The 25,828-nt window shown below is 47.0% G+C and overlaps 2 protein-coding genes across 5 annotated transcripts in view; one reads left to right on the forward strand and one right to left on the reverse strand.

Moving 5' to 3' along the window:
* The window catches only part of NOC2L (NOC2 like nucleolar associated transcriptional repressor), a 160,617-nt gene extending 159,953 nt beyond the window's left edge, over positions 1-664 (reverse strand). Inside the window, exon 1 of one of the 3 annotated variants that reach the window (XM_063943126.1) lies at positions 630-664. The gene's annotated coding sequence lies outside the window, so the exon portion shown is untranslated. Of the gene's footprint in view, positions 1-27; positions 180-407; positions 491-629 lie in introns of those variants that run through there. The other 2 variants (XM_063943125.1, XM_063943128.1) reach the window with 2 other exon arrangements.
* KLHL17 (kelch like family member 17) overlaps positions 389-25,828 on the forward strand; it is a 187,530-nt gene continuing 162,090 nt past the window's right edge. For both annotated transcript variants that reach the window (XM_063943130.1, XM_063943132.1), the window contains exon 1: positions 389-688. In XM_063943130.1, the coding sequence (XP_063799200.1) occupies positions 587-688 (102 nt within the window). In that variant the 5' untranslated portion in view covers positions 389-586. The remainder of the gene's footprint in view (positions 689-25,828) is intronic.

The following is a 25,828-nucleotide window of genomic DNA, read 5'->3' on the forward strand; positions in this document are numbered from 1 at the left end:
ATTTTTTATCATTGTAATTATGTTTACCTATTAGTTAAATATGAAGTCGCATTAAATAAATCACGGCTCTCGAACGGCTGGTGTTTTCTAGTGGGTCAACGCTCAACGGTGCGGCCGGGCCTGAGAAGCTGATAATATGTATATGGAGACATGGAGTAATATACAATGTATGTAATCTCACAGACTGTGCTGCAGACTGCCACTATGTATATCATTCTACTGCAGGCCTGGCCAACCTGTGGCTCTCCAGATGTTGTGAAACTACACATCCCAGCATGCCCTGCCACAGTTTTAACATTCTTTAATAGCAAAACTGTGGCAAAGCATGATGGGACTTGTAGTTTTACAACAGCTGGAGAGCCACAGGTTGGCCAGGCCTGTATACTGTATGACATTCTAGTACTTGCCCCCATAGGATACTGTTAGGATCCCAGCTGTCTCCCCGCCTGTGTGTGAGGAGGGGTCTGTGCTGCTGCTGCTGCCCTGTTGCTCTGATATTGGCTGCACATGAGCTGTGATCCTGGTTATCAGTCAGCCCTCCTGAGTGCTGCCAAGTGTCCTTAATATAGTTGCTGATTTGTGATACATGGACTGGAGATCATGCTATATACAGTCTGGCCTTTTCCTACCTACAGAGCCTTTCAGGTCTGCCTTCATGAACTTCTGGTGGTGGAATAGTGCTGAGAGGGTAAGTGCCCTTTATTATAAGTACCCCTGAGTGAGCAGCTGATGTCATGACTGTGGGGGTGCTTTACTGAGCTACAGCGATTGTTACTGTATCACTACTTTCTATGGTGTCTGACACAGTGCCCTAATTTTGAAATTGTTAAACTGGATACACGCTATAAGATTATCCGTCCAGTCTGGCTGGTTAAGGTACATACACAATGTGCGTTTTTGCCCAGTGATGTTTCCCTCCTGTGGGACTGCTAGACTGAGCTACAATTAGCAGAGAGATGGATTCCTCTTGGAAAAAAAACCCTACCTGATCGTCAGCCCAATCCAGCTTCTATGGGCTGCAGCCGATGCAGTCCATAGAAGTCAGGGGTTTATGCATACGCACTCAAGCCGCTGCTTGTGCGCATATGTACCGGTCTCAGCTCCTACCAGATTAATTGCACAGGCGCCAGGATCCAGTTAGCCAAGGCTGGCTCTCTCCTCCCCTTTCTGTCATGGATAACGGCAGCCCACATACCCAAAAAAGGTAGAAACCGCTGTTGTTTGGGAGCAAATGGTTGATTGTCATTTTGCTCACAGACATTGGGGTCGATTCTATTCGGCAACTTAAGAATAGCGCCGGGAATTAGCTCCCGACGCTATTCAATTCATCTCCAGTTAAGTCGGCGATGTCCCGTTCTCGCCGACTTAACAGGCAGTTTTGTCGGGAGAACGGGCATTTTCCGACTTAACTACCCGCGGCGATGCTGATTCCCGACAGAATCAGCCTCGCGCCAGCCGCGAGGCAGCACTTTTGTCGGGTTTCTTCTCTCATCCCCCGGGGCTGAGAGAAGAATTCCCGACAATTGCGGGTCACTAGCAGCTGAATTGAATAGCGTCGGGAGCTAATTCCCGGCGCTATTCTTAAGTTGCCGAATAGAATCGACCCCATTATCAGATTTTCATTCCAGGCAGAAAGATTGGACAGATAATCGTATAGTGTGTATCCAGCTATAATGTAGTCTGAATGGCCCTGTACACACACACACACACACACACACTTTGTAATGTGCGTTTGCTGTGCTTTATGTCAGTTTTCGACATTCAAAGTATTAATCACCTGTTAAAATACATGGATTTTCTGTAGTAAAGCTCCTTTAGCACCTCACAAGCATCAGGGGCCTGATTCGGAGACGGATGGCAATGCATTCGGAGCTGTGATCCCGTACTCAGCGGATGTGCGAAAATGTTACAGCTGTAACCAATTAAAACATACCCCAAAAACCGTCACAAAGCGCCTATGATTTTGCTGCCACTCTCCGCTACCTCCCACAAATGGTCCCTGACAGACACTTTGCAAACAAAGCCTCACTACAAGCGACTTTGCTGAGGTACCCTGGTCTGTGCCCAGTGTGACCGTCATGCAGGCGCAGTCAGACAATAATCACTTACCTGTACACAATGCCGACATTTAAACATCTCTGATTCAGACCCTGTATTAAGACATGCTAAACTCTTATTAAATACTGCAGAGAGACTTTGAGACACATGGCTGGGAATTGTGCAGAGATGGTTTTTCCTTTCTCTTTACCTGCTCGCACTCCCTTATCCTCCCCTCTCCCACTGTCCCATCTGTCTTCCCTGCCCTTCCCCCTTTCCTCCATCTTCCCCTGCTTTTTCCCCCAGCTCCTCCCATCTCCGACTGTTCTTCATAGAGATGGACATTGGAAGCCCGGCATCAAATCAAGGTATGCGATGGCAACTAGCCAACATATCAAAATCATTCAACTATATAACCATCGATGGTTACTATTAGAGATGTGCACCGGAAATTTTTCGGGTTTTTGTTTTGGATTCGGTTCCGCGGCCGTGTTTTGGATTCGGACCCGTTTTGGCAAAACCTCCCTTAAAAAATTTTGTCGGATTCGAATGTGTTTTGGGTTCGGGTGTTTTTTTCTTCAAAAACAGCTTAAATCAGAGAATTTGGGGGTAATTTTGATCCTATAGTATTAGTAACCTCAATAACCATAATTTCCACTCATTTCCAGTCTATTCTGAACACCTCACAATATTATTTTTAGTCCTAAAATTTCCACCGAGGTCGCTGGATGACTAAGCTAAGTGACCCAAGTGGCCGGCACAAACACCTGGCCCATCTAGGAGTGGCACTGCAGTGTCAGACAGGATGGCACTTAAAAAAATTGTCCCCAAACAGCACATGATGCAAAGATAAATAATTTAAAAAAAAAAGAGGTGCAAGATGGAATTGTCCTTGGGCCCTCCCACCCACCCTTATGTTGTATAAACAGGACATGCACACTTTAACCAACCCATCATTTCAGCCACAGGGTCTGCCACACGACTGTGGCTGAAATGACTGGTTGGTTTGGGCCCCCACCACAAAAAGAAGCAATCAGTCTCTCCTTGCTCAAACTGGCTCTACAGAGGCAAGATGTGCACCTCATCATCATCCTCCGATTCCTCACCCCTTTCACTGTGTACATCCCCCTCCTCACAGAGTATTAATTCGTCCCCATTGGAATCCACCATCTCAGGTCCCTGTGTACTTTCTGGAGGCAATTGCTGGTGAATGTCTCCACGGAGGAATTGATTATAATTCATTTTGATGAACATCATCTTCTCCACATTTTGTGGAAGTAACCTCGTACGCCGATCGCTGACAAGGTGACCGGCTGCACTAAACACTTTTTCGGAGTACACACTGGAGGGGGGGGCAACTTAGGTAAAATAAAGCCAGTTTGTGCAAGGGCCTCCAAATTGCCTCTTTTTCCTGCCAGTATACGTACGGACTGTCTGACGTGCCTACTTGGATGCTGTCACTCATATAATCCTCCACCATTCTTTCAATGGTGACAGAATCATATGCAGTGACAGTAGACGACGTGTCGGTAATCGTTGGCAGGTCCTTCAGTCCGGACCAGATGTCAGTTTTCGCTCCTGACTGCCCTGCATCACCGCCAGCGGGTGGTTTTGGAAATTTTATCCTTTTCCTTGCAGCTCCAGTGGCGATAGAAAATGAAGGAGGAGCTGTTGGCGGATCACGTTCCGCTTGACTTGACAAGTGTCTCACCAGCAGGTCTTTGAACATCTGCAGACTTGTGTATGCCGGAAAGAGAGATACAACGTAGGCTTTAAACCTAGGATCGAGCACGGTGGCCAAAATGTAGTGCTCTGATTTCAACAGATTGACCACCCGTGAATCCTGGTTAAGCGAATGAAGGGCTCCATCCACAAGTCCCACATGCCTTGCAGAATTGCTCCGTTTTAGCTCCTCCTTCAATCTCTCCAGCTGCTTCTGCAAAAGCCTGATGAGGGGAATGACCTGACTCAGGCTGGCAGTGTCTGAACTGACTTCACGTGTGGCAAGTTCAAAGGGTTGCAGAACCGTGCACAACGTTGAAATCATTCTCCCCTGCGCTTGAGTCAGGTGCATTCCCCCTCCTTTGCCTATATCGTAGGCAGATGTATAGGCTTGAATGGCCTTTTGCTGCTCCTCCATCCTCTGAAGCATATAGAGGGTTGAATTCCACCTTGTTACCACCTCTTGCTTCAGCTGATGGCAGGGCAGGTACAGGAGTGTTTGCTGGTGCTCCAGTCTTTGGCACGCAGTGGCTGAATGCCGAAAGTGGCCCGCAATTCTTCTGGCCAGCGACAGCATCTCTTGCTCGCCCCTGTCGTTTTTTTAAAAATTCTGCACCACCAAATTCAATGTATGTGCAAAACGTGGGACGTGCTGGAATTTGCCCACATGTAATGCACGCACAATATTAGTGGCGTTGTCCGATGTCACAAATCCCCATGAGAGTACAATTGGGGTAAGCCATTCTGCGATGATGTTCCTCAGTTTCCGTAAGAGGTTGTCAGCTGTGTGCCTCTTATGGAAAGCGGTGATACAAAGCGTAGCCTGCCTAGGAACGAGTTGGCGTTTGCGAGATGCTGCTACTGGTGCTGCTGCTGTTGTTCTTGCTGCGGGAGGCAATACATCTGCCCAGTGGGCTGTCACAGTCATATAGTCCTGACCCTGCCCTGCTCCACTTGTCCACATGTCTGTGGTTAAGTGGACATTGGGTACAACTGCATTTTTTAGGACACTGGTGAGTCTTTTTCTGACGTCTGTGTACATTCTTGGTATCGCCTGCCTAGAGAAGTGGAACCTAGATGGTATTTGGTACCGGGGACACACTACCTCAAGAAATTCTCTAAGTCCCTGTGAACTAGCGCCGGATACCGGACGCACGTCTAACACCAACACAGCTGCCAAGGCCTGAGTTATCCGCTTTGCAACAGGATGACTGCTGTGATATTTCATCTTCCTCGCAAAGGACTGTTGGACAGTCAATTGCTTACTGGAAGTAGTACAAGTGGTCTTCCGACTTCCCCTCTGGGATGATGATCAACTACCAGCAGCAACAACAGCAGCGCCAGCAGCAGTAGACGTTACACTCAAGAATCCATCGGAGGAATCCTAGTCAGGAGAGGACTCGTCAGACTTGCCAGTAACATGGCCTGCAGGACTATTGGCTTTCCTGTCTAAGGAGGAAATTGACACTGAGGGAGTTGGTGGTGTGGTTTGCAGGAGCTTGGTTACAAGAGGAAGGGATTTAGTGGTCAGTGGACTGCTTCCGCTGTCACCCAAAGTTTTTGAACTTGTCACTGACTTATGATGAATGCGCTGCAGGTGACGTATAAGGGAGGATGGGGCAGATGTATTAACCTGGAGAAGGCATAAGGAAGTGATAAACCAGTGATATGTGCAAGGTGATAAAGGCACCAGCCAATCAGCTCCAATATGTAAAGTAACAGTTAAGATCTGATTGGCTGCTGCCTTTATCACCTTGTACATATCACTGGTTTATCACTTCCTTATGGCTTCTCCAGGTCAATACATCTGGCCCATTGTTCCTAGGTGGTTAACGTCCTTACCTCTACTTATTACAGCTTGACAAAGGCAACACACGGTTTGACACCAGTTGTCCGCATTTCTGTTGAAATAATTCCACACCTCAGAGGTGATTTTTTTTTTTTTGTATTTTGACGAGGCATGTCAATGGCCTTATTCATCCCACGGACAACAGGTGTCTCCCCGGGTGCCTGACTTAAACAAACCACCTCACCATCAGATTCCTCCTTATCAATTTCCTCTTCAGCGCCAGCAACACCCATATCCTCATCCTGGTGTACTTCAACAGTGGCATCTTCAATTTGACTATCAGGAACTGGACTGTGGGTGCTTCTTCCAGCACTTGCAGGGGGCGTGCAAATGATGGAAGGAGCCACCTCTTCCCGTCCAGTGTTGGGAAGGTCAGGCATCGCAACCGACACAAATGGACTCTCCTTGGGGATTTGTGTTTTAGAAGAACGCACAGTTCTATGCTGTGCTTTTGCCAGCTTAACTCTTTTCATTTTTCTAGCGAGAGGATGAGTGCTTCCATCCTCATGTGAAGCTGAACCACTAGCCATGAACGCAGGCCAGGGCCTCAGCCGTTCCTTGCCACTCCGTGTCGTAAATGGCACATTGGCAAGTTTACGCTTCTCTCAGACGCTTTTAATTTAGATTTTTGGGTCATCATTTTACTGAACTTTTGCTTTTTGGATTTTACACGCTCTCTACTATGACATTGGGCATCGGCCTTGGCATATGACGTTGATGGCATTTCATCGTCTCTGCAATGACTAGTGGCAGCAGCTTCAGAACTAGGTGGAAGTGGATCTTGAGCTTTCCCTATTTTACCCTCCACATTTTTGTTCTCCATTTTTTAATGTGTGGAACTATATGCCAGTAATATCATTATATCAATTACTGTACTGTACTACTATATATACTGCTCACAACAATGCAGCACAGATATGGAATGGATACTTAAAGTGACACGGAGCTGCAAGATACAGCAATGGCCTACTGTACTGTACAACTATATACTGTTGGTCACTAAAATGCTGCACTGTACTACTATATATACTGCTCACAACAATGCAGCACAGATATGGAATGGATACTTGAAGTGACATAGAGCTGCAAGATACAGCAATTGCCTACTGTACTGTACAACTATATACTGTTGGTCATCAAAATGCTGCACTGTACTACTATATATACTGCTCACAACAATGCAGCAGAGATATCGAATGGATACTTGAAGTGACACGGAGCTGCAAGATACAGCAATGGCCTACTGTACTGTACTATACTGTTGGTCACCAAAATGCTGCACTGTACTACTATATAGTATACTGGTCACACAATAATGCAGCAGATATTGAGCACTGATCAGGATACTGTTTAAAACTGAGTCTGACACGGAGCTGCACGATACAGCAATGGCCTACTGTACTGTACTACTATAATATACTGGTGGTCACCACAATGCAGCACACTGAGCACAGATATTTTCAGTACACTGAGCACAGATATGGAGCTTTTCAGGGAGAGAACGTAGCCACGTCCTCTCCGTTCAATCTCCAATGCACGAGTGAAAATGGCGGTGACGCGCGGCTCTTTATATGGAATACAAATCTTGCGAGAATGAACGGATGATGACGTTCAGCCTTGTTCGGGTTAACCGAGCAAGGCGGGAAGATCCGAGGCTTAAAAATACGTGAAGTTCGGGGGGGTTCGGATCTCGACGAACCGAACCCGCTCATCTCTAGTTACTATATGAACGTGTCCACAGCTGCTTTCAAGCTGTAAGCCATTGGATGGGCATCGGAAAGCTGCATCCAGTGGCTGGCAGCAATCAAATACCCGTAATTTGATGGGAAAAGTACTTCCATAGAGTCGTTAACATCAATGGTTGCTAACCATCAGTTTCCTATGTCCATTCCTAGTACTTCTTTGTTTATACCCTGTCCCCCATGTTCTTCCCCATGGTCTAGCCTGGTTATTCCCCCATTTTTTTTGCAGGATAAGGGGTAGAGAGTTGTTTCCTGCAGGCAGCCAGTGGGAGCTGTGAGAGGAGACAACACTACTTGACTTGCACTAGACCTATGGCTCTAACATGCTAAATAATATATTTGTAATGCACAGAGAAAGCTAGTACAGATTGCAAGGTTTTGTCTTGGTTTTTTTACATAATTATTTTAAAAGGTCCATATAGATAAGCTTTAAAGTATGGTGGATTTGTTTTCTGTCAGGATATCTGATATATAGCTCTACACTAAAAAGGTCTACAGTCAATAGGTCGACCACTAATGGTAGACATGCATTATGTCGACATGTAAACGGTAGAAAGTTTGAAAAGTCGACAGGTTCAAAATGTCAATGTGACAATAATCGACACACATATGGTAAACACAAGGTTTCCCCCCCCCCCCCCCCACCTTTTTCATACTTTACCATCAACACGGGCATTGATTGGGAATAGTAACCTGTGCTGAGCACAGCGGTAGCGGATCGAGGCACCTTGCCCGAAGAGAGCCATGCAAGGGGACGCGGTACACTAATGGGGCTTGTTTGTGGCAGTAAAGAGACAAACCACCCCACAAAAAAAAAAATTGTGACTAACTTTTTTGTTTACCATTTCCATGTCGACCTTTTGGCCCTGTTGACCTTTTCTACTGTCTACCTTTTCTATGTCGAGCTTTTGACGCTGTCGACCTAATGTACGTCTACCATTAGTGATAGACCTATTGACTGTAGACCTTTTTAGTGTATATCTAATAATCCACACCCTTCTGTCAGATACCAAACATTGACTACTTATCGCGTATAACCATTGTTTACCTTTTTTTAGATTTCAATATAAAAGAAATTATTTTTATAGCTGAAAAACAAATCCATGTTTAGACTTTCAAAAATATTTTATATATACACATTTTTAGTAGTATGTCTTGAAAGTAGAATTATGCACAAACAAAAATTATTAATTAATGTTAAAGAAATTTACTCTGTCCTGCATTTGCTAAACTTGTAGACTGACTTGTACTACCCCAGTCTGTGTACATCGGGAACAGCAGTGGTGACCTTTCTCAAAGTAGGCAGCTCTGTGCCTCGTAAAATACAAGCAGGTTTGCCTGCTTCTATATATTGCTGTGATATTTAGAAGTACACCTGTCACTATGTTCACATTATCTGATTGCCCCTTCTTGATAAGATTCCTGTATGGTTCACTTTTATCTGTCTCATTCCTCAGCGACCGTGTGCGTTATAGGAGAGACAGATTCAGCACTGTTCTAGAATTGTGAAATAAAAATTGTCCCGTGCATTTATAGACTGGCAAGAGACAGGTCAAGAGCTTCCTTCTGCTATTACACGCGTTCACTTAATATTCCATACTTTTAATAGACCGTTTTTTATTTGATCTTGTCATGACAGGTGTATGGAAAGCTTGTATAAATTATTATAATTATTGCATACCTCCCAACTTTCTTGATTTTGGCGGGACAGTCCAGTTTTCTTGGTGTAGTGTGAAAGTAAATTGAAATCTATCCATGTTGCTGCATGGCCAGCTTTAATAGAGGGGATCCAATCAGACAGCTCTAAAGGCGCCCGGGCCAGACGGTCGGCCAGCCGTACACACTGAGCGATATGACTGATCATATCTTTCAGCGACGTCACGCAGCGGCCGGGCCGTGCAGGCAGCTCCGAGACGACAGTAAAGATTGAGCATGCACGTGCTGCCAACACTGAGGGTCGTCAACGACCCGCAGTGCCATGCATCGGTCGTCTTCGTCGGCATACACACTCGCCGAGAAAGTGACAACGTTGCTCAGGAAGGGAGAAAATGAGCGACGTCGTTCATTTTTTATTGGCAAGTGTGTATGCACCTTAAGTCTCAGTTATTATTCATTGCCGAACAACTCAAAGTAGGAGCAGTTTATGTGGGAGAAGGCTCTTTGTATACTTCTGCAGTTCATTCAAACATTTCTGGGCTAGCAGTAGTGGCTAGACGTATATAATGGTTAAAATCATGGAATGCAGATTCAGAGCTAAAGACTTTTTTAGAAAGATTCCCTTCTGAGGGAAAGTTCTTGTTTGGTCCAGACCAAGATAAAAGAATTTCTGAGGGCAGAAAGCTAATTTTTACCATTTAACTAAGCCTAAAGATCGATCATTTTGTCCACCTTTTAAGCAACAGCAGCCTCCTCCTTTTGGGTCAGACATGTAAATAGAGGAAGACCATTTAGGATGAAAAAGAAGGAGCCCAGGAAACCGTTGCCTAGGCTCTGAGCTAAGTCAGCATGACTGGAAGGGCATATACCCAGAAGTGTTTGTGGTTGGCGCCTGTCTACTGTTATTCAGGGACCAGTGGAGAAGTCTGTCTTCAGACAGCGGAGTAAGTGGTATAATAGAAAGAGTTTACAGTCTCCGTCTTTTGGGTCCACCACCAAGAAGGTACTTTTCAACAGGGTTACTAAACGACAGTCAGTAGTGTCTGGCTTTAAAACAGGCCATCACCACTCTTCAGAACTCCGGAGTCATTGTCACAATAACAATCTGTTTTAGTCTAAAAACAAGATGGGAGTCATTACATAAAACCAGTTTTTGGCAGGCCTACCTCTCTTCACATGTGCATTTAGCAAGACCATCAATGTCTTTTAAGATACATGGTAGGAGGAGGACCATTCCAATTCAGGGCTTTTCCATTTGCTTTAGCCACAGCCCCTCAAATTGTTACAAAGGTACCTCAAGGCACTCACCCTCAAGGCAATGTTCCAGGTTTTAGGTATATTTATTGCTCAGCACAGATAGTTACATCAAATTGACTGAGGTGCTAATTAAATTATCTGTGGCAACCATGGCTAAACTTAAAACCTGGACTGTAGGGGTTCCTTGAGGACCGTATTTGAGAACCTCTGCCCTACACCAGTTGTACATTGTTGGATGTTTGGGACCTATACCCACTTTACACTATATATTTATTGTCCTACAGTCCCATGGTTAGGCGATCAATGATCAAAAAAGTCCAAGATGATTCCCAGTAAGCGTAACTTGCAAACAGAAAACATAAAAAATTTAGTCCAAAAACTTCTGAAGGTCAGAAGTCCGTTTCCTTGATGTATGAAGCTATTAGGGAAGATTGTTTTCTCGTTCGAAGCAGTCCAGTATGCAAGCAGAGGTACTCGGAGGTTCTAAACATGACACTGGGACTGGGGATCGGTCTACGGCTTTGATAGGAACTGTTGTCTCAGGTGCCGATTGTCAGGACTTCGATTGATTAAAGTTGATGACATGTTTCTTGAAGCCAAGATCTTTTAAATAAAAGGGTTTCTCAGATTCAATATTTAAAGCTAGCTAGAAAGTATCTTCAGACAACAGTCATAAAGTGTGGAAATATATTGCTTGGTGTAATAAGGAGAAAGTTTCTTAATCCTGTTTTAATTTACCTAGAGTCCTTTCTTCAGACAGGCCTTGAGTTGGGTCCAGTGGCAGCTTCTACCTCGGTGAGGAGGGGGGATGCCGCATTTCAGTGGGTATATGAGGGGGCTGGACAACCTATTCCAGAAATTTGTGGGTGGCACAGCATGGAGTTCTGCAGAACAGCTATGTAGAGCAGCTACATGGTCCTCGGTGCATACATTCACCAAATTTGATAGATTTCATTACTTTGCATCCAGAGATTCTTCTTTTAGACAGAAAGTATTGGGTTCAGTTAAAGTTGAACATACCCTCCCCTATAGGCAACTGTTGTACATCTCCATGGTTTAGAGTGTCCTCAGATGGAGGTAGTAGAATATAAATTTTCTCATACGTCCTAGAGGATGCTGGGGTCACCATTAGAACCATGGGGTATAGACGAGATCCGCAGGAGACATTGGCACTTTAAGACTTTAAAAAGGGTGTGAACTGGCTCCTCCCTCTATGCCCCTCCTCCAGACTCCAGTTTTAGAATTGTGCCCAGAGAGACTGGACACACTACAGGGGAGCTCTACTGAGTTTCTCTAAAAAGACTTATGTTAGGTTTTTTATTTTCAGGGAGGCTGCTGGCAACAGTCTCCCTGCTTTGTAGGACTTAGGGGAGAAGAGTATGACCCACTTCTAGTGAGTTCAAGGGCTCTGCTTCTGGCTACAGGACACCATTAGCTCCTGAGGGTGATGATCGCTGGGTACGCCTAGATGCTAACTCCCGCAGCATGCCGTCACCCCCTTACAGAGCCAGAAGTCAGAAGACAGGTGAGTAGCAGCAGAAGGCAAACTGCGCGCCATGCTCCCACACATATAGCACTGCAGGGTGCAGGGGGTGGGGGGGGGAGGTGCCCTGGGCAGCATAAATCCTCATTTTAAAACTGGCAAGAGGGGACATTAGTGCCAAGGCACTGTCCTAACCACCGCCAGCATAAATAATTAATAAAATAAGCGGGACAGAAGCACGCCATTACGGGGGCGGAGCTTCTTCCTCACAGCTCACTCTCAGCTCGGCGCCATTTCCTCTCCTCAGGCTGCAGAGACGCTGGTCCTTCCTCACACTGCTGACAAGTATCGGGGCAAAAACAGGGGGGCACAGTAATTTAAACTTTTGATATTTAAAAGCGCTACAGTTCTGGGGCATTTTTTAGTGTTTCAGACCTAAGGTGCGTGGTATAACAAAAAAGTGGGCGTGGTATAACAAAAAAAGGGATGTAGCCTTGCTGCACAGAGTGTAATGACTGTCTCGCACGAAATAACACATTGGCCCCCACAGGTAAAAACCTCAACACATATGCCCCTACAGTGCCAGATACACATGCCCCCACAGTGCCATGTGCCCACAGTGCCAGATATGTCCCCACAGTGCCAGATACAGATATGCCCCCACAGTGCCATGTGCCCACACTGCTAGATATGCCCCCACAGTGCCAGATTACAGATATGCCCCCACAGTGCCATGTGGCCGCAGTGCCAGATATGCCCCCACAGTGCCAGATTACAGATATGCCCCCACAGTGCCATGTGCCCGCAGTGCCAGATATGCCCCCACAGTGCCAGATATGCCCCCATAGTGCCAGATTACAGATATGCCCCCACAGTGCCATGTGCCCGCAGTGCCAGATATGACCCCAAAGTGCCACATATGCCCCACATTGCCACATATGCCGCCACTGTGCCATGTGCCCGCAGTGCCAGATATGCCCCCACAGTGCCACATATGCCCCCATAGTGCTCACCGTGCTGTGTGGAGAGCGCAGCGTGCGCTTCTCCTGCCTGCCGTCCTGCCCCTCAGTCTGGTCTCCGGCGGTGACGGCAGCGTGTATGGCTCAAATCAGGCGCCGGTTCGCGAGCTCTGATTGGCTAACGAACCGGCGCCTGATTTGAGCTATACACTCCGCCGTCACTGCCGGAGACCAGACTGAGGGGCAGGACGGCAGGCACGAGAGGCGCGGCTTCGGGTGGATGGGCAGCGGATCGCAATAGACTGGTCGCATGTCCGCGATCGACCAGTTGATCGCGATCGACTGTTTGGCCTCCCCTGCAGTACATGATTGTGGCTGTTAAAGACGTATTACATATTACTGAGGACCCTGCTGTTCCTGATAAAAGGGTCTGTATGTATAAAACCTGAGATAACGTTTCCTCCTTCTCATGAACTGAACACTCTCTTTAAAAAAGTTGTGAAAGCCCTGACAGAAAGTGTCAGATTCCCAAAAGGATTACGGTGGCTTTTCCGTTTCCCTCTGCGGATAGGGAAAAATGGGAGTCGCCCAAACTGCGAGGGATATTGGCCTTTTGGAATCAAAGGCCAATGCCATGGCGGTCGCAGCTAGGGAGCATTGTGGATTCACCAGTGGAATGCTGATGCTGACTCCAAGAAAAATATGGAATCTCTACCATATAAGGGTGGTGCCTTGTTGGGTGACGGCCTCACTGACTTGGTATTTACGGCTACCGCGGGTAAGTCATTTTTTTTGCCTTATGTTCCTCCGCAGCAAAAGAAAACGCACCACTATCAAATGCAGTCCTTTCGGACCAATAAATACAAAAAAGGGCGAGGTTCTTCCTTCCTTGCTACTAGAGGAAAGGGAAGAGGTAAAAGATCACCAGCCTTATCGGGTTCCCAGGAGCAGAAGTCCTCCCCAACATTTGCCAAATCAACCGCATGACGCTGGGGCTCCTCTGCGGAAGTCCGCACCGGTGGGGGCACGTCTCAAACTCTTCAGTCAGTTCTGGTTTCGCTCAGACCTGGACCCGTGGGTTTGACAAATAGTGTCCCAAGGGTACAAACTAGAGTTTCAAGACGTTCCCCCTCGCCGATTTTTAAACTCGGCCTTACCAGCTTCTCCTCCGGACAGGAAGGTAGTATGCGACGCAATACAAAAGTTGTGTCAAAACCAGGTCATTATCACGGTTACCCCGTCACAACAGGGAGAAGGCTTTATACAAGCCTGTTCGTGGTCCCGAAGCCGGACGGCTCGGTCAGACCAATCCTAAACCTAAAATCTCTCAATTTCTACCTAAAAAATTCAAATTCAAGATGGAGTCTCTCCGAGCAGTGATCTCCAGTCTGGAGGAAGGGGATTTTATGGTGTCGTTGGACATAAAGGATGCCTAATTACATGTTCCCATTTATCCTCCGCATCAGGCTTACCTGAGGTTTGCAATTCAGGATTGTCATTACCAATTCCAGATGTTGCCGTTGGTCTGTCCACGGCTCCGAGGATTTTCGCCAAAGTGATGGCGGAAATGATGGTTCTCCTTCGCAAGCAAGGAGTCACGATTATCCCGGACTTGGACGATCTCCTGATAAAAGCGAGATCCAGGGACCAGTTGGTGCAAAACATTGCACTCTCCCTGACAGTTCTTCAACAACATGGTTGGCTCCTAAACTTGCCAAAATCTCAGTTGATTTCCGACGACGCGGTTGTCGTTTTTGGGAATTACACTGGACAAGGAACTACAGAGTTTTTCTTCCAGTGGAAACGGCTCTGGAACTTCAGAGTCTGGTCAAACAAATTCTGAAACCAGCCAGGGTGTCAATCCATCAATGCACAGCTCTCCCCTCCTAGAGGGGCGCAGGTTCGGGATCCAGGACTGGATCCTAGTAACCACGGATGCATGTCTCCGAGGCTGGGGAGCAGTCACACAGGGGGAAAACTTTCAAGGAAGATGGTCAAGTCAAGAAACTTGGCTCCACATAAACATTCTGGAGTTAAGGGCCATTTCCAACGGCCTTCTACAAGCGGAACATCTTCTGCGCAATCTGCCTGTACTGATCCAGTCGGACAATGTAACAGCAGTAGCGTACATAAACCGCCAGGGCGGAACAAAAAGCAGAGCGGCAATGGCAGAAGCCACAAAGATTCTCTGCTGGGCGGAAAAACATACAAGCGCTCTGTCAGCGATCTTCATTCCAAGAGTGGACAACTGGGAAGCAGACTTCCTCAGCAGACACTATCTCCATCCAGGGTGTAAATTTACTAAGATGGGAGTTCTATTTCAGATGGGATGTTGCCCATAGCAACCAATCAGATTCCAGATATTATCTTCTAGAAGGTGCTAGATAAATGAGAAGTAGAATCTGATTGTTGCTATGGGCAACATCCCATCTGAAATAGAACTCCCATCTTAGTAAATTTAACTCCAGGAGAGTGGGGCCTCCATCAAGAGGTCTTCACAGAAGTGACAAGTCATTGGGGAGTTCCTCAAATAGACATTATGGCATCTCGTCTCAACAAGAAGCTTCAGAGATATTGTTCCAGGTCGAGGGACCCTCAAGCAATGGCAGTGGATGCATTGGTGACACCGTGGGTGTTTCAGTCGGTGTATGTATTCCCTCCACTTCCTCTCATTCCAAAAGTTCTAAAGATCATAAGAAGAGCAGAGATTCAAGCGATCCTCATTGTTCCAGACTGGCCAAGGAGGGCTTGGTATCCAGATCTTCAGGAATTACTCGTAGAAGATCCCTGGCCTCTTCCTCTCCGTCAGGACCGGTTACAGCAAGGGCCGAGCGTGTATCAAGACTTACCGCGGCTGCGTTTGACGGCATGGTGGTTGAACGCCAAATCCTAGCCCGAACGGGTATTCCCAGTGAAATCATTCCCACACTTATTCAGGCCAGGAAAAGAGTAACGTCTAAACATTACCACCGTATTTGGAGAAAATATGTTTCTTGGTGTGAATCCAAGAAGGCTTTTATGGAGGAATTTCAGCTAGAACGTTTTCCATTTTCTACAAGCAGGTGTGGATGCGGGCCTAAAATTGGGCTCAATTAAGGTACCGATTTCAGCCTTATCGGTTTTCTTTCAAAAACAATTGGCCTCCCTTCCAGAAGTTCAGACTTTCGTGAAGGGTGTGTTGCACATCCAACCTCATTTGTGCCCCCAGTGGCACCATGAGATCTTAATGTGGTGTTGCAGTACCTTCAAACACATTGGTTTGAACCTTTACGAAGGGTGGAATTAAAATTCCTCAATTGGAAAGTAGTCATCCTCTTGGCCTTGGCATCCGCGAGGCGGATGTCTGAGTTAGCGGCCTTGTCTCACAAGAACCCTTATTTCTCTGACGTCCTAGTGGATGCTGGGAACTCCGTAAGGACCATGGGGAATAGACGGGCTCCGCAGGAGACTGGGCACTCTAAAAGAAAGATTAGGTACTATCTGGTGTGCACTGGCTCCTCCCTCTATGCCCCTCCTCCAGACCTCAGTTAGATTTCTGTGCCCGGCCGAGCTGGATGCACACTAGGGGCTCTCCTGAGCTCCTAGAAAGAAAGTATATGTTAGGTTTTTTATTTTACAGTGAGACCTGCTGGCAACAGGCTCACTGCAACGAGGGACTAAGGGGAGAAGAAGTGAACCTACCTGCTTGCAGCTAGCTTGGGCTTCTTAGGCTACTGGACACCATTAGCTCCAGAGGGATCGACCGCAGGACCCGTCCTTGGTGTTCGTTCCCGGAGCCGCGCCGCCGTCCCCCTTACAGAGCCAGAAGCATGAAGATGGTCCGGAAAATCGGCGGCAGAAGACTTCAGTCTTCACCAAGGTAGCGCACAGCACTGCAGCTGTGCGCCATTGCTCCTCATACACACTTCATACTCCGGTCACTGAGGGTGCAGGACGCTGGGGGGGGGGCGCCCTGAGCAGCAATAAAAACACCTTGGCTGGCAAAATAATCACAATATATAGCCCCAGAGGCTATATATGTGGTGATTACCCCTGCCAGAATCCATAAAAAAGCGGGAGAAAAGTCTGCGAAAAAGGGGCGGAGCTATCTCCCTCGGCACACTGGCACCATTTTCTCTTCACAGTGTAACTGGAAGACAGCTCCCCAGGCTCTCCCCTGTAGTTTTCAGGCTCAAAGGGTTAAAAAGAGAGGGGGGGCACTAAATTTAGGCGCAATATTGTTTATACAAGCAGCTATTGGGGAAAATTCACTCAGTGATAGTGTTTATCCCTACATTATATAGCGCTCTGGTGTGTGCTGGCATACTCTCTCTCTGTCTCCCCAAAGGGCTGTGTGGGGTCCTGTCCTCAGTCAGAGCATTCCCTGTGTGTGTGCGGTGTGTCGGTACGGCTGTGTCGACATGTTTGATGAGGAGGTTTATGTGGAGGCGGAGCAGATGCCGATAAATGGGATGTCGCCCCCTGTGGGCCGACACCAGAGTGGATGGATAGGTGGAAGGTATTAACCGACAGTGTCAACTCCTTACATAAAAGGCTGGATGACGTAATAGCTATGGGACAGCCGGCTTCTCAGCCCGCGCCTGCCCAGGCGTCTCAAAGGCCATCAGGGGCTCAAAAACGCCCGCTCCCTCAGATGGCAGACACAGATGTCGACACGGAGTCTGACTCCAGTGTCGACGAGGTTGAGACATATACACAATCCACTAGGAACATCCGTTACATGATCCCGGCAATAAAAAATGTGTTACACATTTCTGACATTAACCCAAGTACCACTAAAAAAGGGTTTTATGTTTGGGGAGAAAAAGCAGGCAGTGTTTTGTTCCCCCATCCAATGAGTGAATGAAGTGTGAAAAAGCGTGGGTTCCCCCGATAAGAAACTGATAATTTCTAAACAGTTACTGATGGCGTACCTTTTCCCGCCAGAGGATAAGTTACGCTGGGAGATATCCCCTAGGGTGGATAAGGCGCTCACACGTTTGTCAAAAAAGGTGGCACTGCCGTCTTAGGATACGGCCACTTTGAAGGTACCTGCTGATAAAAAGCAGGAGGCTATCCTGAAGTCTGTATTTACACACTCAGGTACTAGACTGAGACCTGCAGATAGTGCTGCTGCAGCGTGGTCTGTAACCCTGTCAAACAGGGATACTATTTTGCGAACATAAGACGTCGTCTTATATATGAGGGATGCACAGAGGGATATTTTGCCGGCTGGCATCCAGAATTAATGCAATGTCCATTCTGTCAGGAGGGTATTAGAGACCCGACACTGGACAGGTGATGCTGACTTTAAAAGGCACATAGAGCCTTATAAGGGTGAGGAATTGTTTGGGGATGGTCTCTGGGACCTCGTATCCACAGCAACAGCTGGGAAGAAATTTTTTTACCTCAGGTTTCCTCACAGCCTAAGAAAGCACTGTATTATCAGGTACAGTCCTTTCGGCTTCAGAAAAGCAAGCGGGTCAAAGGCGCTTCCTTTCTGCACAGAGACGAGGGAAGAGGGAAAAAGCTGCACCAGTCAGCCAGTTCCCAGAATCAAAATTCTTCCCCCGCTTCCTCTGAGTCCACCGCATGACGCGGGGGCTCCACAGGCGTAGCCAGGTACGGTGGGGGGCCGCCTCAAAAATTTCAGCGATCAGTGGGCTCGCTCACAGGTGGATCCCTGGATCCTTCAAGTAGTATCTCGGGTACAGGCTGGAATTCGAGGCGTCTCTACCCCCCGCCGTTTCCTCAAATCTGCCTTGCCGACAACTCCCTCAGGCAGGGAGGCTGTGCTAGAGGCAATTCACAAGCTGTATTCCCAGCAGGTGATAGTCAAGGTGCCCCTACTTCAACAAGGACGGGGTTACTATTCCACACTGTTTGTGGTACCGAAACCGGACGGTTCGGTGAGACCCATTTTAAATTTGAAGTCCTTGAACACATACATAAAAAAATTCAAGTTCAAGATGGAATCGCTCAGGGCGGTTATTGCAAGCCTGGAGGAGGGGGATTACATGGTATCCCTGGACATCAAGGATGCTTACCTACATGTCCCCATTTACCATCCTCACCAGGAGTACCTCAGATTTGTGGTACAGGATTGCCATTACCAATTCCAAACACTGCCGTTTGGACTGTCCAGGGCACCGAGGGTCTTTACCAAGGTAATGGCAGAAATGATGATACTCCTTCGAAAAAAGGGAGTTTTTAATTATCCCGTACTTGGACGATCTCCTTATAAAGGCGAGGTCCATGGAGCAGTTGTTGGTCGGAGTAGCACTATCTCGGGAAGTGCTACATCAGCACGGATGGATTCTATACATTCCAAAGTCACAGCTGGTTCCTACCACACGCCTGCTGTTCCTGGGGATGGTTCTGGACACAGAACAGAAAAAGGTGTTTCTCCCGCAGGAGAAAGCCAAGGAGCTGTCATCTCTAGTCAGAGACCTCCTGAAACCAAAACAGGTATCGGTGCATCACTGCACACGAGTCCTGGGAAAAATGGTGGCTTCTTACGAAGCAAAATTCCATTCGGCAGGTTCCATGCAAGAACCTTTCAGTGGGACCTCTTGGACAAGTGGTCGGAATCGCATCTTCAGATGCATCGGCTGATAACCCTGTCTCCAAGGACCAGGGTATCTCTACTGTGGTGGCTGCAGAGTGCTCATCTTCAAGAGGGCCGCAGATTCGGCATACAGGACTGGGTCCTGGTAACCACGGATGCCAGCCTTCGAGGCTAGGGGGCAGTCACACAGGGAAGAAATTTCCAAGGACTTTGGTCAAATCAGGAGTCGTCCCTACACATAAATATTCTGGAACTGAGGGCCATTTACAATGCCCTAAGTCTGGCAAGGCCTCTGCTTCAAAACCAGCCAGTACTGATCCAATCAGACAACATCACGGCAGTCGCCCATGTAAACCGACAGGGCGGCACAAGAAGCAGGATGGCGATGGCAGAAGCCACAAGGATTCTCCGATGGGCGGAAAATCACGTCTTAGCACTGTCAGCAGTGTTCATTCCGGGAGTGGACAACTGGGAAGCAGACTTCCTCAGCAGACACGACCGACACCCGGGAGAGTGGGGACTTCATCCAGAAGTCTTCCAATTGTTGGTAAACCGTTGGGAAAGGCCACAGGTGGACATGATGGCGTCCCGCCTAAACAAAAAACTAGATATTGCGCCAGGTCAAGGGACCCTCAGGCAATAGCTGTGGACGGTCTAGTGACACCGTGGGTGTACCAGTCGGTTTATGTATTCCCTCCTCTGCCTCTCATACCAAAGGTACTGAGAATAATAAGAAAACGAGGAGTAAGAACGATACTCGTGGTTCCGGATGGGCCAAGAAGAGCTTGGTACCCAGAACTTCAAGAAATAATATCAGAGGACCCATGGCCTCTACCGCTCAGACAGGATCTGCTACAGCAGGGGCCCTGTCTGTTCCAAGACTTACCGCGGCTGCGTTGGACGGCATGGCGGTTGAATTCCAGATCCTAAAGCAAAAGGGCATTCCGGAGGAAGTCATTCCTACGCTGATAAAAGCCAGGAAAGAAGTAACCGCAAACCATTATCACCGTATTTGGCGAAAATATGTTGCGTGGTGTGAGGCCAGGAAGGCCCCAACAGAGGAATTTCAGCTGGGTCGTTTTCTGCACTTCCTACAGTCAGGAGTGACTATGGGCCTAAAATTGGGTTCCATTAAGGTCCAGATTTCGACTCTGTCGATTTTCTTCCAGAAAGAACTGGCTTTACTGCCTGGAGTTCAGACATTTGTAAAGGGAGTGCTACATATTCAGCCCCTTTTTTGTGCCTTCTGTGGCACCTTGGGATCTCAACGTGGTGTTGAGTTTCTTAAAATCACATTGGTTTGAGCCACTTAAAACTGTGGATTTGGAATATCTCACGTGGAAAGTGGTCATGTTATTGGCCTTGGCTTCGGCCAGGCGTGTGTCAGAATTGGCGGCTTTGTCATGTAAAAGCCCTTATCTGATTTTCCATATGGATAGGGCAGAATTGAGGACTCGTCCCCAGTTTCTCCCTAAGGTGGTATCAGCTTTTCACTTGAACCAACCTATTGTAGTGCCTCCGGCTACTAGGGATTTGGAAGAATCCAAGTTACTGGACGTAGTCAGGGCCTTAAAAATTTATATTTTCAGGACGGCTGGAGTCAGGAAAACTGACTCGTTTTTTTATCCTGTAGGCACCCAACAAAATAGGTGCTCCTGCTTCTAAGCAGACTATTGCTCGCTGAATTTGTAGCACAATTCAGCTGGAGCATTCTGCGGCTGGATTGCCGCATCCTAAATCAGTAACAGCCCATTCCACGAGGAAAGTGGGCTCATCTTGGGCGGCTGCCCGAGGGGTCTCGGCTTTACAACTTTGCCGAGCTGCAACTTGGTCAGGGGCAAACACGTTTGCTAAATTCTACAAGTTTGGTACCCTGGCTGAGGAGGACCTTGAGTTCTCTCATTCGGTGCTGCAGAGTCATCCGCACTCTCCCGCCCGTTTGGGAGCTTTGATATAATCCCCATGGTCCTTACGGAGTTCCCAGCATCCACTAGGACGTCAGAGAAAATAAGATTTTACTCACCGGTAAATCTATTTCTCGTAGTCCGTAGTGGATGCTGGGCGCCCATCCCAAGTGCGGATTGTCTGCAATACTTGTATATAGTTATTGCCTAACTAAAGGGTTATTGTTGAGCCATCTGTTGAGAGGCTCCGTTATATTTCATACTGTTAACTGGGTATAGTATCACGAGTTATACTGTGTGATTGGTGTGGCTGGTATGAGTCTTACCCGGGATTCAAAATCCTTCCTTATTGTGTCAGCTCTTCCGGGCACAGTATCCTAACTGAGGTCTGGAGGAGGGGCATAGAGGGAGGAGCCAGTGCACACCAGATAGTACCTAATCTTTCTTTTAGAGTGCCCAGTCTCCTGCGGAGCCCGTCTATTCCCCATGGTCCTTACGGAGTTCCCAGCATCCACTACGGACTACGAGAAATAGATTTACCGGTGAGTAAAATCTTATTTTGATCTTCCATGAAGATAGAGTTGAGACCTCGTCAACAATTTCTGCCGAAAGTGGTTTCATCTTTCCACATGAACCAACCTATTGTGGTGCCAGTGGCTACGGACGCCTTATTTGAGTCAAAATCTCTGGATGTGGTCAGAGCTTTGAAAATTTATGTTGCCAGAACGGCTCAGATTAGGAAAATGGAGGCTCTGTTTGTCCTCTATGCTCCCAACAAGATTGGGTGTCCTGCTTCCATGCAGACCATTGCACCCTGGATCCGTAATACGATTCAGCGAGCTCATTCCACGGCTGGATTGCGGTTACCGAAATCGGTGAAGGCCCATTCTACTAGAAAAAGGGCTCGTCCTGGGCGACTGCCCGGGGGTTCTCAGCGTTACAACTTTGCCGAGCAGCTACTTGGTCGAGATCAAACACTTTTGCCAAGTTTTACAAGTTTGATACTTTGTCCGATGATGACCTCAAGTGTGGTCAATCGGTGCTGCAGAGTCATCCGCACTCTCCCGCCCGTTCTAGAGCTTTGGTATAACCCCATGGTTCTAATGGTGACCCCAGCATCCTCTAGGACGTATGGGAAAATAGGATTTTAATACCTACCGTTAAATCCTTTTCTCTTACTCCGTAGAGGATGCTGGGCGCCCGTCCCAGTGCGTACTGTATCTGCAGTTATTAGTTGTGGTTACACACATGTTGTGTTACGGTTATAGTCAGCCTGTTGCTGACATTGTTCATGCTGTTGGCTTGTGTTCTATGGAATGCCACGTTGTGCGGCATATTTGAGGTGTGAGCTGGTATGTATCTCACCTTAGTTTAACAATAAATCCTTTCCTCAATGTCTTTCTCCCTGGGCACAGTTCCTATAACTAGAGTCTGGAGGAGGGGCATAGAGGGAGGTGCCAGTTCACACCCTTTGAAAGTCTTAAAGTGCCCATGTCTCCTGCGGATCCCGTCTATACCCCGTGGTTCTAATGGTGACCCCAGCATCCTCTACGGACTAAGAGAAAATGATTTACTGGTAGGTATTAAAATCCTATTTTTTTTTGGTACTTATCGTTAAATCTCTTTCTTAGAGTCCATCTGGGAACACTGCGATCCCTCCCTTATTGAGCTGAGCGTGTGAGAAGGATGTGGGTACACACTGGAGCGATGTCTGGCTGATTTTATGTTTCGTAATGACAAATCACCTACATCATTTGTTGTGTATGGGTTATTGCACGCTTCCACGGTCACGAACGACGGACACTTGGTTTCATGTGCTGCACATCATACCTAGCGATATCACTAGTGACCTTGTTTGTGCTTACAAAGGACTGAACATGATCGTTCCGTCCTTCATTAAAGTCGCCCCAGTGCGTACACAGAATCTGGGCTCAAGGTCATTCATTTTGATATCGGAATGAATGCCCATCGCTCCAGTATATACCCAGCTTTATTCTTCAACCTATCCTTGGGGATTTTTAAATTTGAACTGAGGAAGGGATTTTAAAGAAGAGCTTGTGGGGGTCATTCCGAGTTGATCGCTCGCTGACGATTTGCGCAGCGATCAGGTGAAAAAATGGCATTTCTGCGCATGCGTATGCCCCGCAATGCGCACACGCGACGTACGGGTACAAAGCTCTTTGTGGTTGTGCTCAGGTTCTAGGGAAGTTTTCCTTTGCACTGGTGGCCGCAAGAAGATTGACAGGAAGGGGGCTTTACTGGGTGTCAACTGACTGTTTTCAGGGAGTGTTTGTAAAAACGCAGGCGTGTCTGAAAAAACGCAGTCGTGGCTGGGCGTTCGCTGGGCGGGTGTATAATGTCAAATCCGGACATGAATAGGCTGAAGTGATCGCAAGCGCTGAGTAGGTTCAGAGCTACTCTGAAACTGCACAAACTGTTTTTGTAGAGCTCGGCTGCACAAGCGTTCACACTTTTGCTAAGCTAAAATACACTCCCCAGTGGGTGGCGGCATAGCGTTTGCACGGCTGCTAAAACTAGCTAGCGAGCGATCAACTCGGAATGACCCCCAATATACCTTAACCACTTGCCTGGCACTGTCCCATGTGATCTGACCGGAGCCTGTTGTATGTTACCTGGCCAGGTCACATCACATGCGACTTGCTGCCTTCTGTGCGCCCCGCTTATAGATGGGGCATACAGCCCCCATCAACACACTATCACTTTTTATGCTGAAGATAGTTCTTGATGATACTGGCTGTATGTTCGGGGTCGTTGTCCTGCTGCAGAATGAATTTTGTGCTAATTAGACGCCCCCCTGATGGTACTGCATGATGGATAAGTACCTGCGTGTATTTCTCATCACTGAGGACACCATTAATCCTGACCAAATCCTCAACTCTATTTGAAATGCAGCGCCAAAACTTGCAAGGTACCTCTACCATGCTTCACTGTTGCCTACAGACACTTATTATTATACTACTCCCCAGCTTTTCGGCAAATAAACTGCCTTCTGTTACAAACAAATATTTAATATTTTCACTCATCAGTCCAGAGCACCTGCTGCCATTTTTCCGCACTTGGCCTTGTTTCAGTGTCGAAGGTATGGCTTTTTATCCGCAATTCTTCCATGAAGACCACAAACAGTAGATGAGTGTACCTGGGTTCCACTGATTCCTGACATTTCTGAGCTAATGGCACTGCTGGACATCTTCTAATTTCAAAGGGAAGTAAGCATGATATGACTTTCATCTGATGCACTAAGTTTCCTTGGCTGACCACTGGGTCCATGGTGCTCAACGTTACCCGTTTCTTTGTGCTTCAATGCTGAGAAATACAGGAAGGTTCTTTTATTTTTATTTATTTTTAAATAATTTTTATTCATGGGATCACAAATGCAAACAGATACCAACAGATAGTGGTTTCAGCTAATTGCATTGCAAATATAGCATAACATTTGGTAATTATAAAGATAGCTGAAAAAAAAACAGTGACCCATTTTTGACCCAGAGAGCGGTGGCATAAAATAGAAAAAAGGCCAGTCAGTAGCGCAGCTAACCGACTAACGTTAAAGAGTAAGAGTAGAAGAAGGTCAGGAAGAAAAAAAGACAGAGAAGAAGAGAGAAAAAAGGAGAGGAATGGACAAAATAGAATAGGATAGAGTCCCCGGGAGGGTCCCATCAAATATGGTGCAGGGTATCACAAATTAAAGGGTGAAGGGGCATGCTGGGAGGCCAGCCATGGACTCCATATTTTATCGAATGACTTAGAGGAGCAGTTTATAATGCTAGTCATGTAGTCCATGCGGTAGACGTACCAGATACGGGCAATTATAGACTGCATGTAAGGCGAGATAGGGTTTATCCAATCTGCAGCTAGTTGACATGTTGCTGCAGATACTATATGACGTAACAATTTATTTTGAAATTTTGTCAGTGTTGACAGGTTTTAGGGGAGGAGAATGTATTTAGGGTCAAAAGGAATAGAAATCTGCAACAAGCTAGATATAAAGTTAATCACTTCCCTCCACATGTGCACTATTTTAGTACATGACCACCATATATGTAGAAAAGAGCCCTCTGCGCCACATCCTTTCCAGCACCTATCCGACGTATCCGGGTACATTTTGCCCAAGCGAGATGGTACATAATACCATCTATACAATAATTTATAGGCATTCTCTTTGATTCTAACGCAGATGGAGCTAGACGCCGCGTTACCCCAGGCCTCAGACCATTCCTCGTCATCTAAAGCCGAGCCTAGGTCCGTTTCCCATGCTCTCTCATGAGGATCATGCTCAGAGGAAGTGTTCCCAGTGAGAGTAGTATATAAGAGGGAAATTAGGCCTTTGGTTGAGTGACGTCTGAAACATATAGTCTCAAACGTGGTCAGAGGTCTACTAGAGAGGATGCGGCCCATTGAGGAATGAAAATGTCTGAGTTGTAAAAATTTATAAAAATACCTAGAGGGAATGTCAATAGTTTCTTGAATCTGAGAAAACTGTGGAAAACTAGTATCCCTGGTTATATAATTCAGATATAAGATACCGCTATCTTGCCAAGGAGCAAACAGTGATTTATTTGTACCAGGAGGGAATGCAGGGTTGTGTAATATTGGGATGATAGGGGATGGGGCCAAACCATACTTCCTATTGGCCAAGTCCCAAACCGTTAGT

The sequence above is a fragment of the Pseudophryne corroboree genome, chromosome 10 (assembly GCF_028390025.1).
Source record: "Pseudophryne corroboree isolate aPseCor3 chromosome 10, aPseCor3.hap2, whole genome shotgun sequence".
Taxonomy (NCBI): domain Eukaryota; kingdom Metazoa; phylum Chordata; class Amphibia; order Anura; family Myobatrachidae; genus Pseudophryne; species Pseudophryne corroboree.